The sequence below is a fragment of the Fistularia commersonii genome, chromosome 11, assembly GCF_037954325.1.
Source record: "Fistularia commersonii isolate RoL2024-O1a breed Wild chromosome 11, RoL_Fcom_v1.0, whole genome shotgun sequence".
Classification (NCBI taxonomy): Eukaryota; Metazoa; Chordata; class Actinopteri; order Syngnathiformes; family Fistulariidae; genus Fistularia; species Fistularia commersonii.
The window spans coordinates 15,899,589-15,920,366 of NC_141294.1; the positions used below are offsets into that span (position 1 = coordinate 15,899,589).

The 20,778-nt window shown below is 52.1% G+C and overlaps 1 protein-coding gene across 1 annotated transcript; it reads right to left on the bottom strand.

Annotated features, from left to right (window-relative positions):
- Window positions 1-826: 826 nt before the first annotated feature.
- fam171a1 (family with sequence similarity 171 member A1) lies at window positions 827-20,699 on the bottom strand. The gene is made up of 10 exons (XM_086155309.1): window positions 20,390-20,699; window positions 13,493-13,720; window positions 12,685-12,777; window positions 10,520-10,678; window positions 9,198-9,374; window positions 4,992-5,108; window positions 4,786-4,900; window positions 4,461-4,578; window positions 2,800-4,349; window positions 827-2,714 (listed from the first exon to the last, which is right to left on the bottom strand). Exons 1-10 carry the CDS (start codon window positions 20,487-20,489, stop codon window positions 2,696-2,698), a joined length of 2,676 nt encoding a protein of 891 aa, XP_086011435.1. The 5' UTR covers window positions 20,490-20,699; the 3' UTR covers window positions 827-2,695.
- Between the last annotated feature and the right edge of the window lie 79 nt (window positions 20,700-20,778).

The window sequence follows — 20,778 nt, forward strand, 5'->3', positions numbered from 1 at the left end:
TTACTGTGTCTGTTATTGTGTGGTGTGAAGGGAGAGCACGTCAGAATCACCATGTTCTTGCAACATACAGGACCGTCTCAGAAAATTAGAATATTGTGATAAAGTTCTTTATCTTCTGTAATGCAATTGCAAAAACAAATACATTCTGGATTCATTACAAATCAACTGAAATATTGCAAGCCTTTTATTATTTTAATATTGCTGATTATGGCTTACATCTTAAGAAAACTCAAAAATCCTATCTCAAAATATCAGATTCATGAAAAAGTAATTTTTGGTTTTTTTTTAATTGCATTACAGAAGATAAAGAACTTTATCACAATATTCTAATTTTCTGAGACAGTCCTGCATATGACTTTAATTCTTCTTTCGCCTTTTTCCCATCAGGGGTCACCACAGCGAATCAACTTACTCCATCTAACCCTATTCTCCGTATCCTCCTCTCTCACTACCTCCATAAATCTTCTCTTTGGTCTTCCCTGTATATGACTTTACTTCAATTTCCATTGATCCTTTATTCATCCCCGTGGCAGAAATTCATTCTCTGCAACCGTGGATGAACCATGAGCGGTAGGCTGCCCCGCACCCGTTCCAGGGGAGCGGTTAGGCGTTCAGCGTCTTGCTAAACAACACTTCTACACACTAGGAGGAGCCGGGATTCCAGCTAGGAATTGCTCTACCTCCCGAACCACGCCGGCCAATTCTCTCGCCTCCTTATCTTGCGCTCTGCGGGCGTCTTAGGTCGAGGCTGGCTGTCGCTGAGGCAAGATGTGGTTCCCCTGGACCTGGATGTGGAAGCCAACGGGGGACTTTCTCGCTGCGAGAGGGACAACATTAAACTAGATAAAGTTCTGCAGAGATGTGTCTGGACATATTTCTTTGTATGTCTGTCTGGTGTCAAGGACCCTGCGTGGGAGAAGGTGTAACCCTGACTTCTCAGGTTGTCTTCGTATTTGTTTTATTGTTCAAACAGGAAAGCAAACGGGTTCCAGTTTTGCTGTTTATTCAGAATAATAGGCTTCAAATATAATGCAAGCAACCAATTTACACACTCAGGATGCTTTCTGGCAACTCCGCTGCAAAAGCAGAATGTCGCTCTGATACGAAAAGAGAAAAGGCCTTTCACACGTCACTTTAGCCAGCTTGAGGAAAGGAAACAACTATATACACTGTGTCGTATGATTGCGATGACTGTGTGGACCTGGAGTGGGTGCAGCGATGATTTCTAAGCACTAACCACGTGGACACACGGTCTTGACGACGCTTACAGAAAAGTACCACCCAGGTGGACACATTTGACAAAACATTCCTCCTTGAAAGAAACGAGACAAATAAATGAATACAAATAACCTGCAGTTTAGCTTCACGTACAATCACACGTTGCTTGTATCTACCCGGGCGCGAGGCTGAAAACAAATCCTTGACTGCTGAGGAAGAGATCGCTGCCTTGCTGATTATCGGAGAGGATCGCAGCAGCTGGTAGACGTTCGCTAAGATGTCCGCGGAGGGGAAAAACCTTTACTGCATGCTTTCTTTCACGGGTGGGAGAGAAAGGGAAGGCTGAGGTAGAGGAGAGAAGTCGAAGGCGAGGAGAGAACGAGAATTAAATATCAGCGTCCAACTGTTCAAAAGGCACTTGGAAGTGGGAGAGTCGGCGAAGGGGTCGGGGGGGGGAAACGGGCTGATTTGGTTTCGGGGGGGGGGGGAGAAAGGCGTGTGTTTTTGTAGCGAACAATAAGGCAGGTGAGGAAGTAAAAGCCCTTTACATAAATCAAATCGGCCTGAACACAAAAAGTATATCACCGGATTAAAATACTTTGTGGCGGCAGTTTAAAATCATAGAAGTATAAAAAAAAAAAAAAAAAAAAAAAAAAAAAAAAACAATAAAAGGCAAGCAGGCGTAAAAAAGTAAAACATGCCGGTCAGTGGTTGAACTCGTAGAAGCCTTCATATTCTTCGACCCTGCACCTCTCAGGAACCCTCCGGTCTAGTAGTGGTATTACATCCTTACCCACCTGCATAAGTGGCGTGTCACATTATCTGATAGTGGTCACGGTCCTCCGGCCTGGCCTTTTCCCCGGCGTGCTGCTCCGGCGCCGCCTGTTCATCTTGATTATACTGTAGCGATGCTCCGTTCCGAGCGCGCCGGGTTTCGCGCGCTCACTCCAGGGCGGTCTTGTTACCGGCGTGCAAAAAGCAGCCAAAACAAACCGGCGCTGAACTCGGGAAAACACCGGGGGCGGTGGGGGCTGGGGGGGGGGGGTTTATTTCCTAACCAAATATTAGTGGATTAGTAACACCTGGCCCGGTATGTTCCTCAGAGGCTGAGGAGAGAGAGAGGGCCAAATGGGGAATAAGCTCAGGCGGGGCGAGCGCGCCGTGTTCCCGGCTTTTACCGTAAATTGTCCGAGGCCAATATGGCTCAAGAAAAGAAACACAAAGCTCCCTGTAGTCTTTCGCTTGTGAGAACAACCCCTCGACGGCCTCTCTCTCTAGCTTACAAGGCGTATAGAAAAGAAAGGCATATATTTGTTGTGCATAAAACGTCCTCGCCGCTCGTCTCCTCCTCCGGGCGACGTGCGCGCCGCCCGAGTCGCCGTCTGTGCGTCACGATGTCCAGCAGTGGTTATCATAAAGGGGCTCCGGAGGCTCGGGCGGGATCGGAGCCGTCCCTTCGCCGAGGGGGATCCCAGTGCTAAAATATATTCTCAGTGCTAGATAACAAAAGGAAAGGGAAGTGATTACATTTCGGTCCCGGGCTGAGCCGAGACGTGGGCTGGTGGTCACCGGGGGGGTTACTTGAGGTTAAAGGCCAGCAGTGGTCGCTCCTCCCGCCGCTGCCAGGGGCTTTTCTTCTCCTCCTCGGCGTCGTCCGGCGCGGGGTTTTCGTCGGGGGAGACGGAAAGCGGCGTGTGATCGGTCCTGAGAGCGGGCCCCTCCGGCGACGGCAGGGCCGCGGGGGAGGCCGGGGAGGAAGACGACGGGGACGGGGACGGCTCTTGTATCCGTAGGGCTTCCCCGTCTCCCTTCACCTGGCCGGGCCTCTGACCTTCGGCCCGGTCCGGGAGCGCGGGCCCCGATTTGCTCCCCTGGGGGCCACGCTTTGGCGTCTCCTCCTCGCTCCCTCCCACGTCCAGGTCATCCACATACACCAGCTGAGTGTAGGCGGCGGCCGGGGTCGCGCCCTTCGTCCTGTCCTTCTCGATCTCCCTCTCCTCCTGCTCCCCGTCCCTCCCCCTGCGGGCCGCTCTGGGCTCGTTCAGGTCCACGCCGGAGTCCAGACTGGCGCCGTTGCCACGCCTCCTGCCGCCGCCGCCGCCCTCCTGCTGCCCCCCGCCCCCCTGCACGGCGCCGTGGCACCCCGCCCGCTGGAGGTCGATGTAAGAGTGTCGAATGTGAGCGTTGGATCGTCCGTCCAGTGAGACAAACCAGGCCCGAGGGTGAGGCAGGGGCTTCCCGCCTCTCAGCTCCATTAAAGTCTTCTCGGCCAGCAGAGTGTCCTCGCTGTTTATCTCCACCAGGGCGGTTTCTCCGAGCGCGGCGGGGATGGAGAGGGACTCCGGCAGGCCCAGCTTCTCCCCTTCGCCTTGCTTGGCGGGACCCGGGACGCCGTCGGGGGGGCTTTGCCCCGAGGGCTGCTGCGGGTGGGAGGCGTTGAGCTCGGCCTGAATGGTCTCCAACTCGCTCTGCTGGTCGGTCTGCAGCAGCAGGGCCTGGCCGGACAGAGGATGCTCCCCGGGCAGCCGCATGTAGTGAGCGGGGATCACCAGCGTGGGGCGCACCCGCGGGTAGCTTTCTGCCCCGCTGAGCAGGTCCACAGACCCACAGCACAGCAGCTGGCCCGGCCTGGACAGCGACGGGGGACTGGGGCGCTCCAGGTGGTCCACAGACCGGGACAGAAGGTAATCGGGGGCTCTGCTCTCCACCACCTCTCCTCTGCTGGGGGAGTGAGGAGGAGAGGACGGGGAGATGCGGTCGGCCATCCCGCCGCAGCTCAGCTGGTTACCTAAGACCTGGGCGGGGCTGGACAACGACAGCGCGTCTGAGATGTGGTGGTTGGACGAGCAGATGGAGGTGTAGGACTGGCGGTAGCCTCTGTCGGCGCCGCAGGGGAGCACGGCCTTGAACTGGACCGTCTCCACGGACTGGCGGTAGTCTCTGCTGCGCGGCGTCAGGTTGCCCAGCGACGAGCCGTGGTGGCTGTTGTTGCCCAGGGAGGCGCGGCTGTGTTTGCCGTGGCGGATCGGGGTCGGCTGCCGCTGATTGTCCGGACACTCGTACGACAGGGGCTTCAGCATGGGCGTGGTCATGTCCGGTTCGGTCGCTGCGGAAACCAACTCCGGCTGTACCTGAGGACGCAACGCGCACAAAGCCATCATCGCCGAGCAACCGGGTCGCTAAAACCCAAAGGGATCCGCGTTTGCCTCGGATCTCTGGGAGTCTCTGCAAGTCTCGCTCACCTCGTTGCTGATGAGGTTGAGGTGGGACATGGAGGTGGCTTGGTCCCTCTTACTGCTGTCCAGACCGGAGGACAGAATTAGCTTCCGGTGCGACACTCGGGGCTTCAAGCAGCGACGCCTGCGGCGCAAAGACGCCAAAGAGGGGACACGCGGAGTTAAAATCCCATCAAGCCATAAACGACACGCACATTTGAATCACCATCGATTTGCTTTGTTTACATCACTCAACCGAGTCCTCTTCAATTCACCACACACACACGTTTATTTCCACTGCACAGTGTGTTTAAACCCTTGCTAATAGACCTGCCCGGTACGTCTCACACACCTGCAGTAGTACAGAAGCACGCAGAGCAGGCAGAGCAGGATGAGGGCCATGCCTCCGAGGATGGCCAGCAGAAACACAGTATGGTAGGTGCTGATGTCCTTCGCAACCATCGGACCTGTTGAGGGGAGGAGGAGACGGTTAATAAAACATTTAAAGTGGGCCGATGGTATGTTGAAGTACACGGGTGACATATCAGGGGTTCCCACCTGAGTGGAGGGGGGACATGGCAGCCACCCAGTATCCCAGCTGAGAGGCCATGAAAGTCAGACTGAGCTGGTTCCCCTTCCTTTGCAAGTGGCCCAAACTGCTCTTGATCCACGTGCCTGCACACACACACACACACACACACACACAGGGCGTGAAATCCAAAGCTTTACTATGACTGAGGAGCAGATCTAGCTCAGTGTGGTGCCGTAGGAGTCCGACGACAACTGCACCAGCGCGTCCTCATCTGGCAGACGCCTCCAGAGATAAGCATCCATAATACTCAAAGTCAACAAACAATGGGGAATTTGTTCTAATTAAATATCCAGGGTGGGCGGTGGTTTCTGCAAACACGCCGCAGAGGCAGGAGGATCAGCTGATGGGAATCAGCGGGGAGTTTTCAAGTGCAACTGGACGTGGCCACGGTTTTACCGCTGGCTTCGCGGTAACCTTGAATAATGGGAGGATCTGCCTGATGGAGTCACTTCTCTGACCCGCCTGTCTGTCACTGGCTGTGTTTGCACACCAAATAATCTGGGACGCGGAAGGGAAATATTCTGTTTGTGGTGTCAGAAAGATGGAAAAGTCAGCAAGGTAAATAGCCTGATTTCAGTGCAATCCTGAGGACTGACACAGTCGAAAAGAAAAGAGACCCGTCTGGTGCCGTAAATAACGAGAAAAAAAAAAAAAACGCCTGCTTCATTTACGAACTTCTCAAACTTATCGGAAGCTGTAAAGAGGGGGGCGGTCGGGGAGTTACCGGCTTCGACCACAGGGAGGCAGCATGCAGCCGGGCGTCCCTGAGAAGACCAGTGCATCCCGGGACCAGCTGCAGATCCGGCACAAAAGTGTGAAAGTATGTCTGGATTCGGACGATTCATCCGTTGGTGATCCACACCTGAGGCGCTGCCTCCACGCCACGCCTCTTCGTCGACCCCCACCGAGCACCGACACACACACCCGACGGACATATCGGGGTTCACGGCTTAATGCGATTAACAAGAATACAACTAAGCAAGGAGCAGGGCCTGCTGTGCTCTCAGGAGACTCCTGATTAGCAAACCGGTCCTGTGGATCCGTTCACATCGCCATCAACACCTCAGCTAAACTCCAGCTTAAACTACACGTCTTCTGTTTAAGATGCACACCGTGTGTCTCGGCGTGGGAACCCCCATTTTGCAGCCAAAGGGCGACAGTCTCCTGAGATACATCCTGGAAGCATCCGCTCCGCTGCCCGCAAACACTTGCGAGGGGAGGAAGGAAACCAGAATGCCCTTCTTTGCTGGCTCTCGGTAAATCTGCTCCGAGGAGAATTATTCACACGCTCCTCGGCGAATCACTCCGGGTTTTTTTTAGGAGCTGCGTGTTGCGTGACGGCGGCCGTGTTGGGATGTTTACTGGAAGTTACGCAACATGGAAGATCCGCGAGGAACGGGCGCTGATCTGCGCGAGGGAGGGGACGGGACGGTCGGAGGCGACCCAAGGATACAGGGGAAAAACGGAGAACAAAAACATAAGGAGGAAACACAGGCGACCAATAGGAGGAGGAGAAGGAGGGGGGGGGGGGGGAGATCAGGGAAATAGAGAAATAAAGGAGGCTCTGTGACTCAGCACCTCTTGTGACACACGGTTGCGGTCGCGCCATGTGCTCGGCTCGAGCCGTCACGCCGACGTCGACCGCCGAAGCACCGACGACGTGCTCAAAACGCGGAGGATCCGGCTCTCCTCCGGGTCGGACCGAGGGCGTGTCTGTGTGGGGAACCGCACACGCCGCTCGGGTGAACGGGCGTGACTCGGACGTGTTTGACGCACAACAAAAGGCGAGAAGACAAACGGGTTTTGCGGCGCCTGTATCCACACGTGCTTCGGTCCTACATTTCCGTCTGTGTTTCCTCCGCTCTTCAACACACACTTAACGGCTCGGGGAAGAAACTCAATCAGGAGCCTGGGTAACGCTTGTTTTGTTACTTATTTGGAGGGTTGCTAGGCAACGGGAGATGTAGCCTAGAGAGGGGTCCGGGGACGGTGTCTGTAGTGGAAAACACGCTGCTACAAGCTGCACGTAGACAACAAGAGTGGGTGTGTTTCTCAGCTTTTATCAATGCCCTTATTATAAGAACTGGTTGCTGTGCTTTTTAAACTAAACCATGAGATCTGGAAATCTACCGAAAGAGCAAAGCAGGACAGATTTCTGGGTGTATCGGGTCTCCCATCCCTTTGACGACCTTATAACGGGGATTTGAGGAACGACAGGGCCAAAGTTACGGGTGTCAGACGAGACAGGACTGTCTGTCGGGTATTACAACTTATCCGGTCCATTGTAGTGATGTTGGGTCTAAGCTGGGACGGAAATAAAGCGGTGTCAATTTGAATTCTGTGCTTTAACCTTTCGGTGAATTTCAGACATCTGGTCTCCAGCCCCTCCTGTTATCCCGAACGGACAGCCAGCGAAGATATTTGATGGACAAGTGGCGATGTGGCCACTTTTGCGGCCCAGCCTGAATAAGTAGATAAGAGGTGCAGAGAGGCCAAATCCAAATTTGGCAGATTCTTAAATAGAAGGAATGCACTGGCGAGCTCAGAAGACTGGATGATTTTTTTTTTTCCCCTTGAGATGAAAAAAAAAATTGGAAAAAAAAAAAAAACCTCCATCGCAACAACATGGAGGTTGGAGGACGGGAAGACTTTGTCAAAGTCTACGACGGGGGGACGTCTTCGAGAGAATCCAAACGGACGGTTTGGAGAAGGTGCAAACCGGGAAAGAGCAGACTGCGACAGAAAACATCTACGTTTGGGATCGGATTCTTTGGAAAGAGAACGGGATGAACCCGCGCCAGAATGTTGGGAAGAGAAAAGTATGGGGAGGGAAGGGGAAGGTTATGATTTACGTCCCACGTGGTCCGTCAAACGTGGCGCGGCGCGAACGGCTGCGGCCGAGCCGGGACAGCGGCGCTCAACGGAAGAACGCGAGGGTTTCCGTGTCCGAAACCGTCACCCCATCTCAACCCAACATCGCCCGATGTGCCGGTAACCGAAGCTAAAAACACATGGGCGTCCTAACAGCGCAAGGGGTTAATGCACTACTTTGGTAAAAGGGAGGAAAATGACAGGTAGAGAGATACACTTTAAGAAGATATTCCTTTATTAGTCCCGCTGTGGGGAAATTCAGTGTTAAGAACAGTAAAGAAACAAGTAATACCTTCTCTGTTGCTCTAGTTGAAGTCCACGGGGTGATGACCGGCCACCTGGCCGAAGCATCGGGGGGCTTCTTAAAGCTGTCTCCTTGTTCTTTTTTTTTTTTTTTTTTTTTTTTTTTAAAAACGAGAACGTGTAAAACATGTAATGAACCGCCTTGAGGGAAAACCCTGATGATAGTCGGACCATTGAAATTGCAGTGTCAAGTGTCCTGGTACGTTACGGCTGTAAGAAAACAATAATCACTCCCGCTGGAGAGCAGCCCGGAGCCGTGTCATTTCTGTGAATTAGTGGCAAAACCAGAGATAAGTATGGCCCTGCGCTCAGTCGGATTGCCGTGGGTTTTATATAAAACCGGTATTTTTTCAGGCTTAGATTTCTAAAAGTACACTGGAATCGCCAGCAGAACGGTATGATGTAAGCGGAGACGATCCGGTGTGTCTGGAGCTGCCTGTGCTGCACCAACCGTCCGACTGAAATGATCTCACCGGCGGCTTTCAACGGGGTCCCGGCAGAACCGGATGTGTTTGACCCGCCGGCTTTAAGCGGCGCTAAATCCGCAGAGTTTTATAAAAACGTGGCGGCGGCGGCGGCGGCGGCACACGCCGGCATTGTTTGGCTAATTTTAGGATTTGACTGAACCCGAGAGGATTATGCATCCACGGCTCAATCTTGTGATGTCTCGCAGTATTTGTGTTTTGATGTGCGGATTAATGTGCCGCATTTTTCTTTTTTTTTTTTTTTTTTTTTTATGACCTTATGAATAAATTCATTCATTGTTTTGAGTTCAAACCTGGCAGCGATGGTGAGACTGCATGTGATGTGTGTTAATACTTTTCAGCAAGGAGAGGGCAGGGGGGACTTTTCTTTTTTTTTTTCCATTAAAAAAAAAAAAAAACAAAAAACAACAAAACAATAGAATTGCAGTACACTTGTTAAGCGGTGATGCTGATCTTATTGTCCCAGATGTGAGGCGCCGTAGCTCCTGCGGGTGTGTGGGTGGCAGTACTTACCCAGTCGCGGGTCGAATCTCCAGGCGGGGATGTAGTCATTGTCCCTGAGGCCGCCGTCGTCGGGAAGGGGCACGGACACGGTGACCGGCTCGTTCACCTGCAGCTCCGACCCGTCGCTCGCCAGTAGGTGAACGGATATCGCCGCCACGGGGGTCAACTCGAACAGCTTCTCTTTCCCTGCCAGGGCGAGGAACAGGAGGGCGTCAGGCGGGAAACAAGGGGGGCGCCAAAGGTGCGCGGGACGGTAATAAACGCACGGATGGAGGACGGCTGGCGGGGAAGGAGGACAGGAAAGAAAACAAGGCGAAGACGGGAACAGAAGGGAACGGGAAGAGCGGGGGGGGAAAAAAGGAGGAGGTGGGAAAGTGTCGGAGCGGTTCGGCTGTTTATCTGCTAGCGGGGAAAGACAAGGACGCACGTGGATACAACGCGCATGACGCAAAAGACCTGGACTGCATGAGGTGCAGGGATTGTGCATTCACACACAGACGGGGGGTCATTTCCAGACTATAAGCCACTACTTTTTTTTCCATACGCTGTGGCTAAAACAACGATGCGGCTACTTTATAGATTCATTCGAGGCTAACAAGCTACGTGCCGCCAAAACATTTAGCCTCTTCACATCCAACCAATGATATAAATCGTTTTCATCAGCCGTGTTACAGGCGCTGTTCAGAAAACAAGCATTTCCGGTATGTATTTAAAGTTGAAAAAGAAAGTTTCTGTGTAACATCTTTTTGTGTAAATATCTCACGCTACAACGTTGACACCTGCGGCTCATAGACAAGTGCAGCCTGCATATGTGCACATATATTTGTTTTGTTATTTTGCGGCATATATTCGGTAGTCCGGAAATGACGGTATTGTGCGTCAGAGGTCGTGCAGAGGCCGTTTTGGGGTTCCTTCCTCTGGGTTTGTTCCGGTGCAGATGACACCCCTCCTAACCCCGTGCGTCAGCAAATCGGGGAAACAAGGTGCCGATTGTCTGAAAATGATCCACTTCCATTCTTGTTTCATTTCACGTCTGCTTCCCAGCCGCCGGTGGCGAGCGAGCAGAAAAGACGCATTATGACGTTTTACAGGAGGAGCTCATCGGAAAAGGACACCGTTCGGGAGTAAATCCCGAACACCGAGCAAGATGGCGTCTCTTTCCTCGCTGATGCACGATGAAGCCTGGAGCGGGATTAAATCTTCAACCAGCTCGGATGGAGCACTCGGAGGAGGGAGGAGGACATGGCGCGACCGGCCCGCTATGTCGCTGCGGGCTACCTGGGCAACACCGTCAGGTTCTTGCACCGCTTTTCCCCACTCGCTGGCCTCACCTGTGCCGTTGCCGCCGGGGACCTGCAGGTAGGGGAAGTGCTGAATGTGCGAGGGGGAGCTGGCCAACGTGAGCAGGGCGGTCAGGTTGGCGTAGGACGAGTTGGTGGGAAGACTCAGGGCTCTGCGCTGGAAGTGAACCTTGGGCTGCGACTTGGAGGCTGTGGGGTGACAGATGGGGAAATGTAAGCGTGCAAAGCGCAGCGTTTGCTCACGGAAAACGTGCGCGGCCGTCGCTTCGACTCCTTGCTAATGTGGCGGATTTGTGTTAATTGGCGGCTGAGATAGACGGCAGGAAACGCGCAGCCTCTTCATCTCTTCATCAGACACACAGGGGGTTGTTTTTAAGCAGCACCGGGAAGCTACGGCCTCGGGCTGACACACACACACACACACACACATAAGCGTGCAAGGATTTGACGGATAATCGCGTGTTCAAACTGAAAATAAGTTGTGTCCGAGACTAGATAACGCAGCTTCGATTTTAACGGCTGTTCTTCAAAAAACCTTCAGTGTTTACACCCTCGCGGCGCATTACAGGATGTCTTACTCCGCCGTTTCTACTCGTCTCCCTCAGCATCAAGTTAATGGAGAAAACACGGGATCGATAAAGCGACGCCTCGCTTCTGTCCGACATCTACCCGCGCAATAACCGTCTCTACCTGCCCCTGATACGTTACACGAACGGTTACCGACGGTCCCGAAGCCAGCTTTCTGCCGGCCTCAGCAAGGTGATGTCATAGCGGCGCGTCTGTGCCGAGCGCACATTCCTGAGCGCTGAGGCCGGCCCAGCTGTGCACCGGCGCTCCACGTCTGGTTGCCGCGAACATGAGCGTGGGTGAATCACAGAGGGGCTGCAGACCGACACGAAAGAAAAGACACCGATGGGATGTTTTTGCTTTGGTTTGCCGGTTCGTCCACCACGTCTCCCCTTCCACAACTTTTAGTTTCCCTCGCCTCTCTATCACCTCATCCTGCTGGTCTTTCTGCCCATCCCCCCGCCCCCAAGACGAACGCTCCACCCATGTCCTCCACTCTCCCGCACACACACCGGATCCTCCTCCTTTTCGTTCTCTGTTCCTCGTTTCCACACACAGATTTATCCCTCCCTGTGGGCTGACAGCGCCAGGACGGAGGGGGCGTGCAGGACGGAGGGCAGACGCCGCGGCCGGCCGCGTGCTGCGGGACGCCGCCGCCGCCGCCGCCGCTCGCGCACTTTCCTGGCGTCTTTATGTTCTCGTGCGTGTCGGGTTTTTGTTCGCGGTGACTCCGCTGCCGCTCACACTGGCACAAAAGGACGGGGCGCCACAAAGACACCAAGCTGATTCTCTGGTGTCTTTATCTAATTTAATTAAGCGCACAAAGAGGCGGGCTGACAAAGACGGACCCGTGAGTTGGATTTGCGAGCATGTGAAGAGCGCGGCTGACAGTTATTATCTGGCTGGGTTGATCTGACGAGAAAACGGGGGAAATGACGGACCTATAAAAGAAACGTCTGTTTGTCGGTAAAGGGGACGGCTGCGATTGTTATGCTAAACAATCGGGTAACTGTCGTTTTAATGATTCGGCTATAATGTGCGACGCGCAAAGTTTTTACCATTCAGCACTACTTTGATAGATTCTAGATAACATGTCGTGCGGAGTGATGAGCGGCAGACAATGTTCGCAGTGTTGTTTTTGGAGGCCCTGCTCTAATGACCTGTTGCTTCAAAAATGCACCGCAGGAGCAGCTGGAGTTTCCAATAAGCCGATCTCCAACTGGTTGTTTTTTTCTTTTAATTCCGATTGATAGGAATTGGTTTTTATTGAGCACCAACAGATGGTTGGTCCTCTGTCTCGTGTCAGCTGTTGGCCGGGCTGAAAATGGAGAAGACGATTGGAAGCAGGCCGGAACACCCAGGAGCCGGCCTGGTAGGCTACAACCTGTTAACTCGTTCAAGTTAAAAATAAAAGCGGGCTGCCCCGAACGGGGCCGCGATGACAGACAAGTAAAACATCAAGAAGGGTATTTCTGTCTTAATGCGCCGCAGAAGGCTTCGGCAAACCGTGAATATCAAAACGGCTCGGATCGGATCCGGGCCCGAAAACTGCCTCGATCGGAAAATCCCCAGCAGCGGCCATTGATTCATTTTATTGCCGGCCTAAAACGTCGACGGCGGGGGTTTACCTTGGAAATCCGACACGATCTCCACGACGTCTTCGTAGACCATCAGAGTGGCCGCTCTCTCTGGGAGGAGATTCAGGCTGATGGAGGAGAACACTGCAACACAGAGGTCGCCGGATTAAACCTCGGCGGGGATTGGAGACCAACGTGGGCCCACCTGGCCACTTACTGACGGCTATCAGACACGACGAGTCATTAAGCCATCTTTATACATTTTTAATAGTCCCGCTTCCTGTCGGCGGCAGTCTGACCCTGCAGACTGGACTCTTTTCCTCTTCCTTCCTTCCTTCCTTCCACTCCTCCATTGTTCAGACCTGGTAAGCGTGATAATCCAATTGGCCGCCGTTCTGTTGGCTCTTAACAACCCACCCCCCCCCCCGACACACACACACACACACACACACACACACTCAGCCCCACTCCCCGCCGCAAAGCACTATTACTCTCACACACTGTAGCGCAGCCTCTTGGGAGGTATTCTCTGTTTGAGTGTGTGGGGTGAGTGAGTTTTCTTTGTGTGTGTGTGTGTGTGAGAGAGAGAAAGGGAAGCTTAAGCAGCCCCCTCGCTGGGTTTTGGCTTCTAGTGTAATAAATTAGAAATGGAGCAGGCCACTCATTAGCTCCCACACCTGGCACTAACTCTCCCACACACACACACACACACACACACACACACACACACACAAAACTGGCAACACGCGAGGAAATCAAGCAGTGAGTTTAAGCAAACACTGCTAATACATCTATGCTTAATGCATTAGAGGGATAATATTTACATTTCATTTGCATTCACACACACACGTATAAATACCAGGTAGTCTGGAGGGCGTCCAGGGCACAGAGCTTGGCACGTATCCTTGTTTGGTTGCGGTGATGACCAGCAGCGTCCCGAGGCGGTAGGGGAGGTGAAGGTAGGTGTTGCCGTCGGCCAGCGAGGTTTCAGCGGTCACGAGGGAGTGGTTGGTGAAGAGCTGCACCACGGCTCCGCCCAAGGGTTGGTGAGTGCTGGCGTCGCTCAGGTGGACCTTCAGAGTCACCTCTGGGTGCAGACACATCGGAGGAGGAACCGCTGTGACGGCGAGCCACTTACGGACTTAGAAAATAACAGCTCGGTCACTTGTTGAACCGGGCATTGTTTCGGTGCCAGGCCCTTTGCCCCCGCCCGAGCGAGGGCACGCTACATCCTGCGCAATCACAAAGGGACAGCCGTCCGACACTTCCTGGACTCCCGCCGGCGGCATTTCCTCCGAAAACAATGGGCCGTTTCCTACTCTCAAAGAAGACCCGGACCCCGGAGGAAAACAAGCGCACTTATAGAAATCACATTTCTGCGAAGATCCTACAGCTCCGACGGAGCCACGGACCTACATCCGAGCAGGAAGCTCTTCGACTGCCGACGACATCATTTACCGAAAGCAACAAATTAGCACGTCGAACAGAATAGAACACAAACGCTTCGTAAAGAACTCCACGGATGTTCTCCGTGCACTCGCACCTACATCTCAGACACCTGAGCGACAGTGACAACAGACCATTTTTGATAAATGCCGTTTCCACATACTTGCTGACCGCTAAGACGGTCCGATACCACCTAGTCCAGGGGTCGGCAACCCATGCGGCTCTTTCTTCTTTACACTGCGGCTCCGAGTGGCTCGGAAAAATAAATTATAAATATTTAATTGAAGTATATTTCATTTGTGTTAATTCATTTTTTTTTTATTTTTAGTTCTAAGTTGGAAGATTATTGTGCTCTTGAAATATCAAATAAAATTATATTTATTATTTTTCGCCGCTCAAAATAACGTCACACTCGCGGAAGCCGGTATACCCGCCAGCCGGTAAAGTCCCGGTTTGCGGATGCTGAGCGCAGAAGTTCAGGAGCACAAGTCCCATAAACCAGGTAAAATAGATATTTATGAAGATATTTTGCAAATATTTATTTTTTATTGTTTACTGACACAGTGATTTTTTTTTTCCCGATTTATTTTTAAAATTCAGGTCAAGGCTCCGCTAAACGCTCTGAAAGCCCAAAGCTCAAAATGAGTTCATTACATATATAAAATTAAATTTTCTCTGTAATACTTTGTGAATTTCAGAACCAACACACAACACACTTGTTCACACAAAGTGCAAAGGTAATAAAAGGCAATATATACAATGGTACCTTCTTTTTTTTTATTTTAGACGTCAAAAATTAATTGCGGCTCCTAGTGTTTTCTTTTCCGAGGAAACCGGGTCCAAATGGCTCTTTTGGGTGTTACGGGTTGCCGACCCCTGACCTTGGCGATCAGCGGGGGGAGTGCGGGTGAAGCTGGTTTGACACGGCATTGCACACGTAAAATAATATTGGTGGAAATTCCGCCATTTTGCATCAGCACAAACACGACCTCTGCACACAGTGACAAAACACTGGCCCGATGTGCACCCTGGTTGACCCGAGGTGACCTTTCAATTTAGGCTGAAAGGCTTTGCCTCCCCCGTGACTCGTGCAAATCAGCCTCCTCGGTATTGACTGCAGCTACGTTTTGGTTAAGGTACTTCTTTCACTGACGCGCACGTGAACGGGCACCCGATCCGTGCCGGACAAACCCCATCCCCCGCCCAGAGACCCGAGCCAGCCACAACCACTCAGACGATCTGCTTAGAGTTCAGTCTGAGTGCACGCTAAAACACGGCGGTGCACGACGAATAACTCTGCGGAGACGGGGGTCACATGGATCGGTGGACACGGGAGGCGTTGCGGCGTCTCCGAGAGGTTTGAGCAGAAGGTCGACTAGGGGGTTTTCATCCCGTCAATGCTTTTATTACTATCCTGTGAATGCAATTGACCGGAGACAAAGCTGGATTTCCCCTGGACGCGAATACTGTGTGTGTGTGTGTGTGTGGTTGTCTGAGAAGTCATGACCTCACTTCCTGCTCCACTCCCTGTGATCTGTTGTTAGGGGTACCAGCTGTGCTCACTTAAGTAAAAGAGATCTCCCAGAGGAGAACCCGGGCTGACATGCAAGCACACACACATGCAACAGTCACCTCCCGGTCCTCGTCCAGCAAATCGGCGCCGACGGTGACGTCACGCTTAAACAGCCTCCGAGCTTCCTCTCTGCACATGCACTCTTTTCGCTGGCCAGCCCTGTAAATTCAGGCACCATATGCACCATAAGGGCATCAAAGAGAGCTTTTCCTGACCAACGGTGTGCTCGTGGACTAATTATCCCGTGCAACAGCCGCCAAAGCAGCGGGGTGGTTGTATGTGTGTGTGTGTGTGTGTGTGTGTGTGTGTACCGGCAAATAAGAGATGCATCCAAAAGGTGAGAACGGAGGAGGCGATATGAGAGCATCAGATTTTGGAAGGCTGCAAACTCCTCTGTGTATTAATTCATCTCAGGCAAGGGAGTATTCCGCACCATAACATGGAGGTGTGATAAACTGGCAATGTGTGGTATGGACGGCCTCCATCGGGTGGGTGAGGGGTTTGGTATTCTTCCAGTCAGATGGAGGGGAGGCAGCTATGCTAGCGCTCGCTGCTTAATAGCCTGTCCGAAAAACAACTCCTAAGACTCTATCAATACACCACTTTGCTTGTTTACACTAAATTAAACAAAGCCAGCCAAGACCCGATGTGTGTGAGTGTGTGTGTGAGAGTGATTTTAGATAGCTTGTTGGCTTCACCGTCGAGAGGTTGATGTATAACCCCGCCTGTCTGCGAGGGCAACCGTGCAAGACGCCTTCTCCTGACACGAAACTGTAACACTGCATCACGACAATGAGTCAAAGAGAAACCACGACCCCCCCGGGACCCCCCGGGACCCCTGAGGTTTGCTGAGTGGCCCCCATCATTCAAAGGGTCCCCTGGTTAGCATTGAAAGTGACTGATTAGATTTCAGGTTTTACATGCAAACTCAAATGTGTAGAATGAGCACAAGGAACAGGAACATGAGCACAAACACCTGACTAGGAGCTCAGATCTCAGTTTGTTTCCTTTTACTTAAGAATAAGAATAACTTTATTTATCCCGAAAGAAATTGTTGTGCCAGAGTTTCAAGTAGAACATAACAATAATAGATAATAGTAGGAAGGAGGGAGAATAAGAAATACAAATAAAAACATAAAGTGTCAAAGTCAAAGGTTATAAAGTGTTTTAAGGTCTTAAAAAGTACAAAGATTTGAATTGATATTGGATTGATATTGAATTGATATTGAATTTAATCGAATTGATTGATACTTGATCGAATATTCTCGTGCATCATGAGTTAGCTGAATTGTTCGTCCCCTCCCTCTGATCCTGCTGACTTAACTAGGACAAATACTCTGTATTTCACAATTCCGTCTTGGAGGGTTTGAAAATAATTCTCCAAACTCCTGCCTCGAATGTGGTTCCATCATATAAGCGATAGATATGCATCCAGTTTCAGTGTCTGGAACTGGATGAAGATGATCTTAATGAGAGGTTCTCGTTTTTTCCCTGACTGAACAAACTCCAAGCATAAATGCCGATACAGTTTGATATCTGAGGCTGCAACCAGCGGAGCACTTCTGCTGCGCTCAGCGGCAGAGCGGGAAGCACCGGGGCCACGCGCAAACATATCACTTCGCTTCGTTTGTCGCTTCGCCGTCTCCAAAATCTAATTATCGTAATGTGCAAGGCGGCTCGTTGTTACGCGCCCTCAACCCCGCCAGGAAGCACGATGGAGGTCCTGCCCTAAGAACATAGGGTGCAAGTTATTTTGGGAGAGGCCCGGCCTCAGCGGTTCCAGTGAACCATGTGGAAGCTGCAGATCCACTGACCACAGCAAAGGGGCTCATTTGGATGTTCCTCTCAAACACGCCAAATGGCTTTGCCTCCAAACTTACCAGACCGGAACTACAGTGTCGAACCGCGGTTAGCCCGTCTGGGGAGATCGGCAAACACCGAAAGTGGAGACGCGCTCGCATCGTTCACCCCGAGTGAAATATTGCATACGGGAGTTTATTTGCGGTATTTCACGGAATTCTGCAAGTCCTTCTTTCATCTGCCCGAGTTTGGATGTGGCTTCCCCGCCCGGCTCTGCCGTGACTTCCTCTTTGACAGAGCCTGTAAAACACTGGAATGCTGCCGAATTGCAGCTCACGCTCTAAAACACGCGACAAACTCAAGGCCTGTGGGCCAAATGTGGCCCGCCGCATCATTTTACGTGGCCCGCAAGAACGTCTTAAAAGGTCTGTCTTAAAATAAATAAGTCAAACGGGTGCATTGACAATAAACTACATTTCCCAATATTCATGGCGATCAAGTTACCCGCGAAGTGACGGCATCCCGCCATTGGACTGCAGTGTTTCCACATCAATGTGATTCTCAACAAGTGGAAATGTGAAATATAAATGATCCCTGATGTCCAGTAAAAGTTGATACATGTTTGTGCTTCAAGGAGAAAAAAACACTATGTCTTTTCCGCTATGAGGCAGCGTCGATTGTCAAAGAGTACGATCTACGTCGGCATTTTGACACTAAACATTGAGCTAAGTATGCTAAATCCTTCAAGAAAAATAACAAATTGTCCATGATTTAATAGCCAAACTACGACGGCGGCAGGATGTGTTCCCAAAAAAACACTGCAGCAGTGAAAGCTAGCTTTATAGCAGAGCAACTAGTAAACAATTTTTTTTTTTTACATCTATGCAAATGCATATGTAACATTTTGAATTTGAATGAATAATAAGTTCCAAGTTATTTAACATTAAGGAGTAATTACATTTATTTTACATTACATTTTGTAACATTTAGTTACATTTATTGTGTTACCGTTACATGAGGGCAACCATTATGCTGATTAACCCTCTGCCTGACGCCCCAGTTCTAGACTGAAACAAACAAGCACCAACTGGGAGGCAGAGCGGGACGACAGCGAGAGGGACGCCGGATTTCAGCCGACCAACCGGTGAATATATTAACTTATCATCTGCTGACAAAGGCAAACAAAGAATTACAGTTTGGTCCCGGCTCGGCCTGAGGCTCCGTCAGACAGGTTTTTGCAAACCACGGCAGATGACGTAAGGCCGCAGTCTGCGGCGAGGACCGGGGATACCGTCCTAAATGGGAAATATAAGAAGAAACTCCACGTGCAACCTCTGTTATCTGATGAGACCGGCATTACGGGCGGAGGAAAGGACTGCCAATTGGTGTTCGGCCTGCCGGATTAAAAGCGTTATCTGGATTAAAAGGCAGATTAAAAATCGATGGTTGATCCCATTAACTCAGCAGGGAACGCGGCAGAGAGGTTACATCACCAGGACTCCACTCTCAGGCCTGAGGATAAATGAATACACCTCATTGTGCTCAAAATATATTCCCCTCAGCCTCGGTCTCGCATCTAGATACCGACCGATATCTCAAAGTCAGAACGTCGGAGGTTCTGATCGCGATAGCCCTGCTTTCTCCAGAGCCTTCTGGATTTTCTCAAACTGCTTTTCGCGCGAGTGAGAGCCAGCCTGGCTCGCTGGTGACAATGTGATCCACAGTGTCTGCTTCCTGGCTTCCCCCGTCCAGCGCTTGTCTGTAGAAGATGTAATGCCATGCCTATTATGGGCAGCGGTGATGTGGCCAAGATCTATATCTGCCGGTAGATCGTCTGTCTGGCTCCACTCATCCATGTTGTCCGCTGGACGGACCGGGAGGGAAAAAAAAAAAACCTCTGACAGAGGTCAGCCGGAGGTGAAGTAAACAAACCCAGTGGTACGTAGTAAATTTCTGCATACTTTCCTGATGATAAACCATAAAAGTCAAGCTCAGGAGCAGTCAGGATTCTCTTTTCCACTCCCGAGTTAAGAGTGGCAGCTCCACGCACACTTCCACATAGTTTACGGCGACCAGAGGAGCAAATGTGGGCCAGCCAAGAGTGGAAGCCAGCGCACAGCGGACACGTGTGTGCATGTGGAGGAAAACCTGAGCGGACAGAACATGTGGCCCGGCTCTGAGCCTCGGGGACAGGAGGGCTGGACCGGGCCAGGGGGAGAACAGTCATTTCCATTTCTGCAGGAGCGTGTCGGCCTGTTGGATCCAAACCTCCAGGACTGGACGCTTGTGCAAACTTTCATAGCCTGAACCCTGTTCCATAGTGGCAGTGAAAACTCCTACATAATATAACGGTAAATTCAAAACATGTGTGTCCAGGGAAAACACTGAGTGTTTGCTGCACCTCCTCACCGCCCGACCGGTTCTTCTCGGTGTCAGCCTCCACATTGCAGGCCAGAACATCCAGCATGAGTTGCAGTTTTTGGACCAGAACCAACTGAGTAACATCGGCTGGAATTGGCGTGGAGTGGGATTTTGATTTAGAAACGCAAGGCCTGCCAGAGAGGCGAGGGCTGGATCCGGATCCGGATCCGGGCGGGCTGAACACGCCCGTCCCCCCAGCACAACTTACACCCGAACCGCAGCATCTCGACCCCCTCCTCGGCGCCCTTTCCCGGGGGATATTCACCCTCGGGTGTCGTTAAACTCCAAGCCGCCGATGTATTTCGAAACCAGCGGTCGTTCGGGACGCGCGGACGCCGAAAAGCAAACGCCAAACACCACAAAGAAGTTTTCCTACCACCGGTTAGCATGCTAACGTGCTAGCTAAGTTCAGGTCACATCAGCATCCGCGGCGGCTAGCAGCACGGCTAGCCAGGAGCTAGCCGGCGTCCGCGGCGGGCGGACCGGGCGGTCCGACCGTGTTCGGGGGCGTCTTACCCTCAGCGGCCGCGTCCTCCGGGGATGTTTTCGCCACGGCTTCGGAGAGCAGGAAAGCGGCGAGGAGGAGAGCCGTCACCGCGCCGCCCGCAGCCCCCATCGCGGCAGATGTGCGTATCAGCGCGGACGGGTCGCTAAGAAGCTCCGATCCGAAGCGGCGGGTCCGGGACGGGCTCACCGGCCGCCGGCACCGGCGATCAGTCCGCGGAGGAGGCCGAAGCCCATAGACAGCAACCCCGCTGGTCCCGATTTAAAGCAGTTTCTTCCGCCCCGCTGTGCATCCCCCAGCCTTCCCGTCCAGCCGCTCGCTCGGTTTTCCTTTTTTTTTTTTCCCGGCGGGCCGCCAGGGTTGAAGGAGGGAGGCAGCCCCCTGCCCCAGAACGCCACCG